This window comes from Myripristis murdjan, chromosome 19 (assembly GCF_902150065.1).
Source record: "Myripristis murdjan chromosome 19, fMyrMur1.1, whole genome shotgun sequence".
NCBI lineage: Eukaryota > Metazoa > Chordata > Actinopteri > Holocentriformes > Holocentridae > Myripristis > Myripristis murdjan.
The window spans coordinates 9,967,844-9,981,788 of NC_043998.1; the positions used below are offsets into that span (position 1 = coordinate 9,967,844).

The window sequence follows — 13,945 nt, forward strand, 5'->3', positions numbered from 1 at the left end:
CAAAGGATTAAATGACAAAATGATGTGTGATTTAACCATACCACAGAAGCCTTGTCGTCTCCAGCTTGGCAGCTGTATGCCATTCTGTTGACACTGACTGGCATACACATTTAAGGCCTGGCACAGAATAGGTTGGTACCCTCCTCCTACACATAGATCATACACACAACTGTCCACAAAGTTCTCTGGAGGAAGTTGTTGGTGGCAGGCAGCAAAAGGTCCAGAGCGGTTCTGGAGGATACCACAATGGGCAGAATTGCCATATAGAGCTGTCTGGGCTGCCGTGCAGGAAATACAGCCCCGTCCCCCACATCGGGCTTCACAACCTGGCTCACTGTCCCCTGGTGCTTGCCAGCTATTGGCAAAAGTAACATCAGAGCTGACGACCTGGCCTTGGCGTGTTCGAAAGTCATCCCCACCATGATTGTTGAAATTTCCACACAGGCCACATGTGGCATTTTGGTAACTGTAGGGCACACTGATCCTGACGTAGTTGTTGGCATCATAAGATACCACCAAGCCAAAGTCAGTGCTGACAACAACAGAGAAACCTGACTGATAGACCTGGATGCTGCCGTTCCTGAGGGAGAATGGAGTGCTAGCAAAGGTTCCATTTACCTGGAAACACATTAATAATTAAATCAAGAGTGTTAAAAGCCTTTCAAAGACATATTTAGATTTTATGTTAAGAAGTCCTGTATAAAGTTAAAATTACTGACCAGTGCCTCTGCACGATGTCCTTTGGCAAGCTCGATTTTTTCATCATAGACATACACTTTGACCAGGCGTGTCCAAGACACGCGGGTGCTGCCTCGGTGCTCGTTCTTGCCCTCCACACGATAGTAGGGCAGCCCATGACCACACTGCTCAGAGAGGACATAAGTGCAAGTGCCCTGGAAATGAAACACAGTTCCATCGAAGGTATAGTAGTGTGGATCACCAGCAATGGTGCAGGTGCGCCTCTGTATTGTCTGGCAGGAGAACTGAACATCACTCGGCTGGCAGATTTGGGAAAAGGAACAGGTTTGGCTCTGACATTGCACACCTTGAGAGGTGCAGGTGCACAACCGTGTGCAGGTGCTGTCACTCCAGAATGAACGACCCAGCGGGATGGTGGAGCCTTGAAAAGATTGAAGGGATAAGATGTCATTCAAGTGTAATTGGCTTGCAGATAAAAATACGAATTTAAATCATGTAGTTTTGAAAAGGAAATGTATTCTGCCAGACCAGCACAAAGAGCAGTACCAGAAACATTACAGCCTCTTGTTCCACTGTCTGTCCGAAAAGCCCAGCGACCAGGTACATTGACATTGCTGCCCTGCCTGAAAACTGAGTTACTGCCTGTGGCTGTGCTGGAGAATGACCCAGGGATGGAGAAGTAGTGGTGGGAGCTGATTGTGTCATAGCCAGCCTGGAAATACATGTCATATAAATGAGATGGATCGGATGTAAGATTTGTTTGTGTTACTTCATGCTGATCAAATAAATGGTGTGTCTTGTGGGGGGACTTGTCCCCCCCCCGATGTATATGGACGTTTGGTCTCTGCAGTGTTGGGACCAATTACTGACAAAACTAATAAGTTACAATTACTAATTACTTCTGTAAAAAAGTAATTTTGATTACTACTCAATTACTGCCGCAGAAGAGTAATTCAATTACTGGGGAAAGTAATTTGAAGATTACTTTTTTTCTTTTCTTAAATCCTCTCATTAATGTACATATTTTTGCGTTGCTGTTGCAGTGTGGACATTGCTGTCATATTTCATCTATCATTGTCAGTGTTGGGCACGTTACTTTGAAAAAGTAATTCATCATAGTGATGCCAGCTTGCCCGGGTGGAGAACTGAACCCCCGGTCTTCTGTATGGCAGGCAGAGACACTATCCACTCTGCTGTCAAGGAACACATATGCTTCTTGTAATTTGTGCTCATTCTCCATGCATGTTGATAAGTTACGAAAAACTGCCCACCCGTCCCACCCGTTTGAAAATTGACACACCGCTTTTTCTCCACAAGACGCACATTTTTCGAATAGGATAATAAAATAACAACAACAACAACAACAACAAAAATAATAATAAGTATTAGTAGTAAGTAACGGCTAGTAACGGCACATTTTATTGTCAGTAACGGTAACGGCGTTGTAACGGGGGAAACAGTAATTTCTTTGATTACTCGTTAGTGATAAAAGTAACGCTGCTAGTAACGCCGTTTATTTATAACGCCGTTACTCCCACCACAAGACTCTTGTGTGTGCAAGACAATGCTCTTGTGCTCATATTTAGATGTAGCACTTAAAGCTCATATTTAATAAGTCATATATGTTTTTTAATTCTAACCTGTACATTGCGAGATGTTTGGGCTATTGTCCCGTAGTTCATCAGCACAAATGAGTACTGTCCACCGGAGATCAACACTGCCTGGAAGGTTGTCCGCTGGAAAAAAGATTCATAATAATCTAAAATACATAAATCTGACTTCTTCAATTATTTCATTGATTCTGTCATTATGTATTATGTATGTACTGTACTTGTCCTTAGACAGTTAATTTTATTTTCACCATTTATACAGGAGAATATTTTCATGTAACACTGGATTAAGTTGACTTACTGTTCCTGATGTTGAATAATAGGCGACCTCGTACCACGTGGCAACAAAGACCCAGTTGGCAACAAAATTAAGGTCTGGGAAGTAGGTATTGATGTCTTGTGTAGCCCGCTGGAGGACACTGCCACTGGTGTACTGATTATATAAGACTTGACCATTCTGCGTGTTGTCCAGATCCGTCCAGAATGGAGCTATGAGATCTCTGGATGGATTTCCTGGGAACCGGTAGGGAGTAAACCTGCCCCATGCAGCGTCAAAGGTCAAGTGTCCATTGTTGTTAACCTGAAAACCATACCATCATCATCATCATCATCATCATCATCATCATCATCATCATCTTCAATCATTCCAAGCATTATTTATTATTATTATTATCATTATTATTTTGTTTTATGCTATTTCACAACACAAGAAATACAGTAGAAATAGTAGAAATGTTGACAGCCCACACAACATATGAATACTGCATTTTGTCAAAAAAAATTTTACATACATATATCTGATTGTATTGCCGTCCAAAATAGACAAACGGTCGCTGCAGGACAATAAGAGAAGAACTTCCATCATCGATTTGACCATTCGCTGTTCCAGACCTTGGGTAAAAGGATCCTGGGAATGACAAAATGTAGGTCACAACAAAAATACCCATCAAAATACAAGTCTCATAGGTTTCTACATCATACCAACAACCAAAAAATATTTTCAAAAACTTGCATTTTATGGATGAAAGAAAAACTGAAGGATTGCAAGTGACGTCCATGTCTCTCTGTGTATCACTCTTTTCTCTTGCACAAAGTGCAGCTACCTACAATGGCCACAAGGTGTCAATCTTCTTATAGGTGCATGGATCTCTGTCAGGCAAAGATTCCTGCACCTATTATTTTCCCAAATCAGGGTATATATATCTTACAAAACAATGAAGACATGGGATCTTAATTTTGTTACCACTGTGTTCAAAGGTGAACAATACATAAATAAATCTATATATAATAAATAAGTTTAAAGTGATATGTTTGAGGCAAGGCAACTTCATTTAAATTGCACATTTCATACACAGAGGCAATTCAGTGTGCTTTACATAATGATAAAATACAGTAAAATAAGTAGACTTGAAGGAAAAATAGAATCAAAAGAGGTCTCAGGGTTCAGTTTCATTACATTTCAGAGCACACAGTCGGGAACTTACAGGTTTTACATACAATACATGCTGCATGATAAATGAATAATAGTAAAATGCTGCTTCACTAGTTCTAACTCTTGGGACAGCCATCAGACCAGTCCTAGATGACCTTAGAGTCCCTGAAGATTCATATGACACAAGCATGTCAGAGACATATTTCAGCCCAAAACCAAAGATTTGTAGAGAAGAAGCAAGATTTTAATATCAGCTTTCTCATCGATTGGTAACCAGCGTAGGGATTTTAGGACTGGTGTAATGTCTGTGTATTACGTAGCTTTTGACCAAACTCTGGCAGCAGCATCTTGAATAAGTTGATTTTGCCAAAGAGCTTTTTTTTGAAAGTCCTATAAGAACAGATTATTACAGTAGCCTTGTCTACTGGAAACAATGGCATTTTTTTGGATAGTGCTAAGCTGACAAAGTTATTGATTTGATGGTCCAGGAGATGATGGCAAGATTTTACCCTTTGTATCGAAGCTACAAGACAAAGGGATATGATCTGAACGGCCCACAAAGTCCCACCTAGTTTTCTTATCACAATAATGGTGTTGTGTGGTCTACATCAGTGATTGTTAACTGACAGCCTGCCGACAACATCTGGCCTCCAAAGCTTCCTATCCATTCCACAGAATTTTCATGAATTCAGAAAATGTACACAGGATAAAAATGTGTCCCAGTATTCATGATATCTCACATTTTTTTATTCCTACATTGAGGCAACACCAGAAAATTGAAATGGAAATAATTATAAACCAATAAACCAATTACATGATTAATTTTCCTTGAGTTGTCTTCATAAATGATCATTTTTACTGTTAGTAATTGTACATTTACTTGAGTATAGATGTGTTCATTAGTTGACTTGGTTGAGTTACCAAAAAAAGTAATAAAATTAAAAAAATAAAGTTAAAAAGAGGAAAAATTCAAAGTATGTTTTCATAAACAAAAATAAAAACCTGGGAAAAGCTGATGATAAATATCAAATTTCATATAATGGGCCACACCATTTTATAACAGCTACAATAGCTACAATGTCAGATTGTGCCTTCAGGTTGTTTTATAATAACACACAAAACATTTCTCCAGAGTGAAACACAACAGAGCCATGATGCATTACCAAAGAAGGTCGAAGAATTTCATGAATGCATAAAAATTCAAAGATGATAACCATTTTTTTTTTATGTCCAAACAATAGACAGTCTAACAAAGACAGCCCTGCGGTGAGATAGTTGTGTATCAGACAGCTCATTTTAAACCACAGTGCCAATCACGATAATCACAATCACATCAAATCATAAAAATGGTTCAGAACAAACTTTACAAAGCAGTTTATAGATAAAAGAGCAGAAAATATGGGAATGAAATAACAAAGTAACAAAGAGGAATAAAAGAAATGGAAAAGAGAACATAAACAAGCAGAAGAAGATCAAGTCATTCCTAACATCAGTAAATTCATTAATAAAAGTTTAATTTAAAAAAAAAATGGCACTTAAATGAAGTTGAAGATGTGATTTTAAGAAGGCTAGTGAATAATATGATTTCAGTTATGTTTTGTCAGATTATTATTTTTAGGGCTCTTATTCTTTGCAGTAGTAGGTTAAAGTCAGTTGATCAGAACAGTTTGGTTAAAGTCAGGGTAACATCAATTCTGATCTGTAGATCAATGCTGACAGGCTACATCACCTACATGGGAGCACATCTTTGTAGGTACAGGAGCTGCAGCCTACAACTTTAATCTGAGCAAGTGGAATGAGGTATTATCTTACCAAAGTAATAGCAGCTATGAGATACAGATTCTGGCATGATTTGAAATGACCCATTTGCAGAGTAAAACCAATTAAATAACAATCAGTGAAACTTGGCAAACCTTTCTGGCAAACACAGAGATAATATATAATCACACAAGAGTGTGGAATATATTTTATATAAGAATACTGGATATATGTTTCAATGTAGGCTTCAATAGCCTTCAACTTACCTGTGGTCTGAGTGGTCACCAAACCTGTAAGTTAAAGACAGATGAGCAAAGCAGATGAGCATAATATTTACATTACATTAAAAAAAAAAAAAAAAAAAAAAAAAAAAAATCAGAGTAACTGGATCAATTATGAAATTTGACTCTTTCTACAAAATTAAACTGTAACTCACAGTAACTACAGATTTTTTCATGATTTGGAATGACTCATTTGCAGAGTAAAACCAATTAAATAACATTCAATGAGACTTGGTCAAAGAACTAACAAAGTGTGTGCATACCGTTCATTATTTTATCAACATCAGCCTCAACTGAACATTTAAAATAGTTGTGATTACATACCATTAAAATAAATAGGTGATGTTTGTGATGAAATGAAATGCAATGCAATGAAAAATTAGAAGATGTCTAAACGTAGTTTTAACCGCCTTCAACTTACCTGTGGTCTGAGTGGTCACCAAACCTGTTAATTAGAGACAGATGAGCAAAGCAGATGAGCATAATATTTACATTACATAACAAAAAAACAAAACAAACAAACACAAAAAACAAAAAAAAAAAACAAACAAATAAAAAAATCTGAGTAACTGGATCAAATATGAAATTTGACTCTTTCTATGAAATTAAACTGTAACTCACAGTAACTACAGATTTTTTCATGACTTGGAATGACCCATTTGCAGAGTAAAACCAGTTAAACTTGGCAAACCTTTCTGGCAAACACAGAGATAATATATAACCACACAAGTGTGGAATATTTTTTATATAAGAATACTCAATATATGCTTCAATGTAGGCTTCAATAGCCTTCAACTTACCTGTGGTCTGAGTGGTCACCAAACCTGTAAGTTAAAGACAGATGAGCAAAGCAGATGAGCATAATATTTACATTACATAAAAAAAATAAAAAAAAAAACCCAGAGTAACTGGATCAATTATGAAATTTGACTCTTTCTACAAAATTAAACTGTAACTCACAGTAACTACAGATTTTTTCATGATTTGGAATGACTCATTTGCAGAGAAAAACCAATTGAATAACAATCAATGAAACTTGGTCAAAGAACTAACAAAGTGTGTGCATAACGTTCATTATTTTATCAGCCTCAACTGAACATTTAAAATAGTTGTAATTACATGCCATTAAAATAAATAGGTGATGTTTGTGATGAAATGCAATGCAATGCAATGAAAAATTAGAAGATGTCTAAATGTAGTTTTAACCGCCTTCAACTTACCTGTGGTCTGAGTGGTCACCAAACCTATTAATTAGAAACAGATGAGCAAAGCAGATGAGCATAATATTTACATTACATTAAAAAAAAAACAAACAAACACAAAAAAAAAACAAAAAAAAAAAAACAAACAAACAAAAAAATCAGAGTAACTGGATCAAATATGAAATTTGACTCTTTCTATGAAATTAAACTGTAACTCACAGTAACTACAGATTTTTTCATGATTTGGAATGACCCATTTGCAGAGTAAAACCAGTTAAACTTGGCAAACCTTTCTGGCAAACACAGAGATAATATATAACCACGCAAGTGTGGAATATTTTTTATATAAGAATACTCAATATATGCTTCAATATAGGCTTCAATAGCCTTCAATTTACCTGTGGTCTGAGTGGTCACCAAACCTGTAAGTTAAAGACAGATGAGCAAAGCAGATGAGCATAATACTTACATTACATTAAAAAAAAAAAAAAAAAAAAAATCAGTGTAACTGGATCAATTATGAAATTTGACTCTTTCTACAAAATTAAACTGTAACTCACAGTAACTACAGATTTTTTCATGATTTGGAATGACTCATTTGCAGAGAAAAACCAATGGAATAACAATCAATGAAACTTGGTCAAAGAACTAACAAAGTGTGTGCATACCGTTCATTATTTTATCAGCCTCAACTGAACATTTAAAATAGTTGTAATTACATGCCATTAAAATAAATAGGTGATGTTTGTGATGAAATGAAATGCAATGCAATGAAAAATTAGAAGATGTCTAAATGTAGTTTTAACCGCCTTCAACTTACCTGTGGTCTGAGAGGTCACCAAACCTATTAATTAGAAACAGATGAGCAAAGCAGATGAGCATAATATTTACATTACATTAAAAAAAAAAAAAAAAAAAATCAGAGTAACTGGATCAATTATGAAATTTGACTCTTTCTACAAAATTAAACTGTAACTCACAGTAACTGCAGATTTTTTCATGATTTGGAATGACTCATTTGCAGAGAAAAACCAATTGAATAACAATCAATGAAACTTGGTCAAAGAACTAACAAAGTGTGTGCATACCGTTCATTATTTTATCAACATCAGCCTCATCTGAACATTTAAAATAGTTGTAATTACATGCCATTAAAATAAATAGGTGATGTTTGTGATGAAATGAAATGCAATGCAATGAAAAATTAGAAGATGTCTAAACGTAGTTTTAACCGCCTTCAACTTACCTGTGGTCTGAGTGGTCACCAAACCTATTAATTAGAAACAGATGAGCAAAGCAGATGAGCATAATATTTACATTACATAAAAAAAAAAAATCAGAGTAACTGGATCAAATATGAAATTTGACTCTTTCTATAAAATTAAACTGTAACTCACAGTAACTACAGATTTTTTTTCATGATTTGGAATGACCCATTTGCAGAGTAAAACCAATTAAATAACAATCAGTGAAACTTGGCAAACCTTTCTGGCAAACACAGAGATAATATATAACCACACAAGAGTGTGGAATATATTTTATATAAGAATACTGGGTATATGCTTCAATGCAGGCTTCAATAGCCTTCAACTTACCTGTGGTCTGAGTGGTCACCAAACCTGTAAGTTAAAGACAGATGAGCAAAGCAGATGAGCATAATATTTACATTACATAAAAAAAAAAAAAAAAAAAAAAAAAAAATCAGAGTAACTGGATCAAATATGAAATTTGACTCTTTCTATAAAATTAAACTGTAACTCACAGTAACTACAGATTTTTTCATGATTAGGAATGACCCATTTGCAGAGTAAAACCAATTAAATAACATTCAATGAAACTTGGTCAAAGAACTAACAAAGTGTGTGCATACCGTTCATTATTTTATCAACATCAGCCTCAACTGAACATTTAAAATAGTTGTGATTACATACCATTAAAATAAATAGGTGATGTTTGTGATGAAATGAAATGCAATGCAATGAAAAATTAGAAGATGTCTAAACATAGTTTTAACCGCCTTCAACTTACCTGTGGTCTGAGAGGTCACCAAACCTGTTAATTAGAGAAAGATGAGCAAAGCAGAAGAGCATAATATTTACATAACAAAAAAACAAAACAAACAAACAAAAAAATCAGAGTAACTGGATCAATTATGAAATTTGACTCTTTCTATAAAATTAAACTGTAACTCACAGTAACTACAGATTTTTTCATGACTTGGAATGACCCATTTGCAGAGTAAAAAAAGTTAAATTTGGCAAACCTTTCTGGCAAACACAGAGATAATATATAACCACACAAGAGTGTGGAATATTTTTTATATAAGAATACTCGGTTTATACTTCAATGCAGGCTTCAATAGCCTTCAACTTACCTGTGGTCTGAGTGGTCACCAAACCTGTAAGTTAAAGACAGATGAGCAAAGCAGATGAGCATAATATTTACATTACATAAAAAAAAAAAAAAAAAAAAAAATCAGAGTAACTGGATCAAATATGAAATTTGACTCTTTCTACAAACTCTTTCAGCCTCAACTGAACATTTAAAATAGTTGTAATTGCATGCCATTAAAATAAATAGGTGATGTTTGTGATGAAATGAAATGCAATGCAATGAAAAATTAGAAGATGTCTAAATGTAGTTTTAACCACCTTCAACTTACCTGTGGTCTGAGAGGTCACCAAACCTGTTAATTAGAGACAGATGAGCAAAGCAGATGAGCATAATATTTACATTACATAAAAAAAAAAAAAAAAAAAAACTCAGAGTAACTGGATCAAATATGAAATTTGACTCTTTCTATAAAATTAAACTGTAACTCACAGTAACTACAGATTTTTTCATGATTTGGAATGACCCATTTGCAGAGTAAAACCAATTAAATAACAATCAGTGAAACTTGGCAAACCTTTCTGGCAAACACAGAGATAATATATAACCACACAAGAGTGTGGAATATATTTTATATAAGAATACTGGGTATATGCTTCAATGCAGGCTTCAATAGCCTTCAACTTACCTGTGGTCTGAGTGGTCACCAAACCTGTAAGTTAAAGACAGATGAGCAAAGCAGAAGAGCATAATATTTACATAACAAAAAAACAAAACAAACAAACAAAAAAATCAGAGTAACTGGATCAATTATGAAATTTGACTCTTTCTATAAAATTAAACTGTAACTCACAGTAACTACAGATTTTTTCATGATTAGGAATGACCCATTTGCAGAGTAAAACCAATTAAATAACATTCAATGAAACTTGGTCAAAGAACTAACAAAGTGTGTGCATACCGTTCATTATTTTATCAACATCAGCCTCAACTGAACATTTAAAATAGTTGTGATTACATACCATTAAAATAAATAGGTGATGTTTGTGATGAAATGAAATGCAATGCAATGAAAAATTAGAAGATGTCTAAACATAGTTTTAACCGCCTTCAACTTACCTGTGGTCTGAGAGGTCACCAAACCTGTTAATTAGAGAAAGATGAGCAAAGCAGAAGAGCATAATATTTACATAACAAAAAAACAAAACAAACAAACAAAAAAATCAGAGTAACTGGATCAATTATGAAATTTGACTCTTTCTATAAAATTAAACTGTAACTCACAGTAACTACAGATTTTTTCATGACTTGGAATGACCCATTTGCAGAGTAAAAAAAGTTAAATTTGGCAAACCTTTCTGGCAAACACAGAGATAATATATAACCACACAAGAGTGTGGAATATTTTTTATATAAGAATACTCGGTTTATACTTCAATGCAGGCTTCAATAGCCTTCAACTTACCTGTGGTCTGAGTGGTCACCAAACCTGTAAGTTAAAGACAGATGAGCAAAGCAGATGAGCATAATATTTACATTACATAAAAAAAAATAAATAAATAAATAAATAAATAAATCAGAGTAACTGGATCAAATATGAAATTTGACTCTTTCTACAAACTCTTTCAGCCTCAACTGAACATTTAAAATAGTTGTAATTGCATGCCATTAAAATAAATAGGTGATGTTTGTGATGAAATGAAATGCAATGCAATGAAAAATTAGAAGATGTCTAAATCTAGTTTTAACCACCTTCAACTTACCTGTGGTCTGAGTGGTCACCAAACCTATTAATTAGAAACAGATGAGCAAAGCAGATGAGCATAATATTTACATTACATAAAAAAAAAAAAAAAAAAAAAAAAACTCAGAGTAACTGGATCAAATATGAAATTTGACTCTTTCTATAAAATTAAACTGTAACTCACAGTAACTACAGATTTTTTCATGACTTGGAATGACCCATTTGCAGAGTAAAACCAATTAAATAACAATCAGTGAAACTTGGCAAATCTTTCTGGCAAACACAGAGATAATACATAACCACACAAGAGTGTGGAATATAATTTACATAAGAATACTGGGTAAATGCTTCAATGTAGGCTTCAATAGCCTTCAACTTACCTGTGGTCTGAGAGGTCACCAAACCTGTAAGTTAAAGACAGATGAGCAAAGCAGATGAGTATAATATTTACATTACATTAAAAAAAAAAAAAAAAAAAAAAAATCAGAGTAAGAAACAAATCAGAATAACTGGATCAAATGTGAAATTTGACTCTTTCTTTTCCCATTTCTAAAACAGTTAATTAGCACAATTAGTAAGACACTTACCTATCATTCCCACGAGCAGCACAGACAAAATCATTGGACTGGCCATTCTCCCAGGCTCACAATTCAAATCTGCTGACCAAACATAAAATAAATCATATTGCTCAAATTATTTAATTAGATTTTCATTTGTGTTATAGATCTAACAGGTAAAAACTATTGGTTATCAATGAAATACTCTCACAATGAGTCATACTTTCTTGAAAATAAAGTTTTACATTTGCGAATTAATCACCTGTGATTCTCTCTCTCTCTCTCTCTCTCTCTCTCTCTCTCTCTCTCTCTCTCTCTCTGACACTGCAGCACTGGAGCAGCGCTTTATAAGGGCTGGTCACTTTCTCATAAACCTGTTGCACCAGTTACCAAAGTATCTGCAGTATTTAAGATTCCTTTAATCATTGGATCAAATAGATAAGCATTTCTTGTAATCACACACACACACAGAAAATCTGTTGTACACTGACAATAATGAAATATATTGAATTATATGCAGCATAAATAGGAAAAAAAATACACCATTGTTTAAATGAATGAAATGCAACCTATTTACTGTAGTATAGTAGCCTACCAAACATTTGAGTTAGGACACTGCAAAAGAGACAAATAGGCCTACTTTTCCCAAAAAGTTAATGGTCAACATTTTTCTGTGTCACAAGATGATATCAGTTAACAGCAATGCGGTAAATATTTACTGCCATGGAAACAGACATCAGTAAAGACATTTACAGTCCCTGAGCCGTGACAGTCTCTGTCCTTACCATAATCTTGGCCTGAAAAATGTGATCCATAAGCAAAAGAAAAACGAACTGCAACATTAACTGAGAAACAAGTGAAGGCCCTGCAGTGGGGGCATAGGTGGATGGAAGGGGCATCCCCTGTGCCAATGTTGTATTGCAGCAGGTTAATGCAGGTGCAGTCCTCCCTGGCTGCAAAGATGTCCTCGAACTGCTGCAGCAAGTCCTTCAGCTGGTGATGCTAGCTGATGTCTAGCCCGTCGCAACAAGTTGTCAAGAGCCTGTTTGGTCTCAAAAGAGAAACTGTGGCGGTGACATGGGCGGCTGTGTTGTTGCTAAGCTAAAGCCTCCCATCCTTCTCAGCATTGCCTTGATCCAACTCGTGAAACTGTGTTGGGGTCATACCTTCCAGCCTCTGTGCTCTCATTGTGTTGAGTTCAGCTGCAGAGGGGAGATTTTGCAGCTTGCAAATTCTCATAACAAAGTCAAATGCCATTGCTAGTTGAGGTTAGAGCTCAAGGGTTGCTGTAATCAAATAATAAACTAGATGACTGCTTTATCTGTACTGATTTCCATTTCAACCAAATTCACACTGGTTGGACAGAATGACAAAGGATGCACACAGGACCTGAATGTGCACTAATGGTATAAATGGTAGTCATGTGTGCCAAGCTTGAATTTACACCTACGAATGACCATATTTAGTACCAATATTCTGGCACACATCTGAAATGTCAAATTGTGGAGCGTTTCGGAGTACGTATGTCAAGGGACAGCGTGAGTTATAACCAGCATGGCTGAAACACCTTGTCAGAAATCCTGACAGGCCGGCTGCCAGGTGCTCTTTGCCAGCTGCAAGTTGGCTGAATTACAGTCGGTAACAAGGGACAGCCTAGTGACCAGGGGTGTGCCTGTATATGGGGATTTTCGGTAATCTGCTTAAGGTAACACATGAAAACACCTCACCCGATTCCCTGCCATAACCTAGTTACTCACAATGATCAGATTTCTTGTGTATGTCAATGTAGTGACTGAGACACCCGCCAGGCCCCAGTGTGAGGTGCCTCAGCCAGCTGAAGGTCACTTCAGCTTGTGCTGTCAGCATGTGGATCCATTACCACATTTCAGTGTTTGATTAGTGCGTGCACTTGGAGGTAGAGAAGCAAAACTGCCAGTCGGGGATATGTCAGTGCCCGTCAGTCTGCTGAAGTCTGGATCTTCAGTTGGAGACAGAACTCCACCTGCAGTCAGTCAACTAGTCAATTTGTGAAGTGTGACAGAGATTAATAAACAGTCAGAGTTCTGTCACTGTGGCTGACTCTCCTGACTTTCACATAGGTGTTGTGTGAAAACACTGACCTTTTTTTAATTACATAATTTGTTCCATCACAGGCCTTGAACAGGGCTCTCAAGTTTTGAACTGAGTTCATGAGTGGCGGGGCAGCAGTGGTTACATCGTGGTAAGATCCCTCTTTATCCCACTTTGCATCTTCCCTTCTTAGCCAAAGCCAGAAATTCCCTCGCTCTGCTTCCTCCACCAGATCCCTGAGTGTCTTTTTCTGTCTGGACC

General features: G+C 35.9%; 1 protein-coding gene across 1 annotated transcript in view; it reads right to left on the bottom strand.

The window, feature by feature from the left end:
• The window catches only part of LOC115378188 (alpha-tectorin-like), a 33,304-nt gene extending 21,614 nt beyond the window's left edge, over positions 1-11,690 (bottom strand). The window contains exons 1-23 of the mRNA XM_030078371.1: positions 11,645-11,690; positions 11,438-11,461; positions 11,077-11,100; positions 10,779-10,802; positions 10,433-10,456; positions 10,002-10,025; positions 9,645-9,668; positions 9,357-9,380; positions 9,011-9,034; positions 8,578-8,601; positions 8,229-8,252; positions 7,803-7,826; positions 7,381-7,404; positions 7,001-7,024; positions 6,581-6,604; positions 6,202-6,225; positions 5,766-5,789; positions 3,101-3,216; positions 2,611-2,889; positions 2,340-2,435; positions 1,246-1,411; positions 720-1,120; positions 42-618 (exon numbers count right to left, since the gene is read on the bottom strand). Of these exons, the coding sequence (XP_029934231.1) occupies positions 42-618; positions 720-1,120; positions 1,246-1,411; positions 2,340-2,435; positions 2,611-2,889; positions 3,101-3,216; positions 5,766-5,789; positions 6,202-6,225; positions 6,581-6,604; positions 7,001-7,024; positions 7,381-7,404; positions 7,803-7,826; positions 8,229-8,252; positions 8,578-8,601; positions 9,011-9,034; positions 9,357-9,380; positions 9,645-9,668; positions 10,002-10,025; positions 10,433-10,456; positions 10,779-10,802; positions 11,077-11,100; positions 11,438-11,461; positions 11,645-11,690 (2,065 nt within the window). The remainder of the gene's footprint in view (positions 1-41; positions 619-719; positions 1,121-1,245; positions 1,412-2,339; positions 2,436-2,610; positions 2,890-3,100; positions 3,217-5,765; positions 5,790-6,201; positions 6,226-6,580; positions 6,605-7,000; positions 7,025-7,380; positions 7,405-7,802; positions 7,827-8,228; positions 8,253-8,577; positions 8,602-9,010; positions 9,035-9,356; positions 9,381-9,644; positions 9,669-10,001; positions 10,026-10,432; positions 10,457-10,778; positions 10,803-11,076; positions 11,101-11,437; positions 11,462-11,644) is intronic.
• Positions 11,691-13,945: the final 2,255 nt, after the last annotated feature.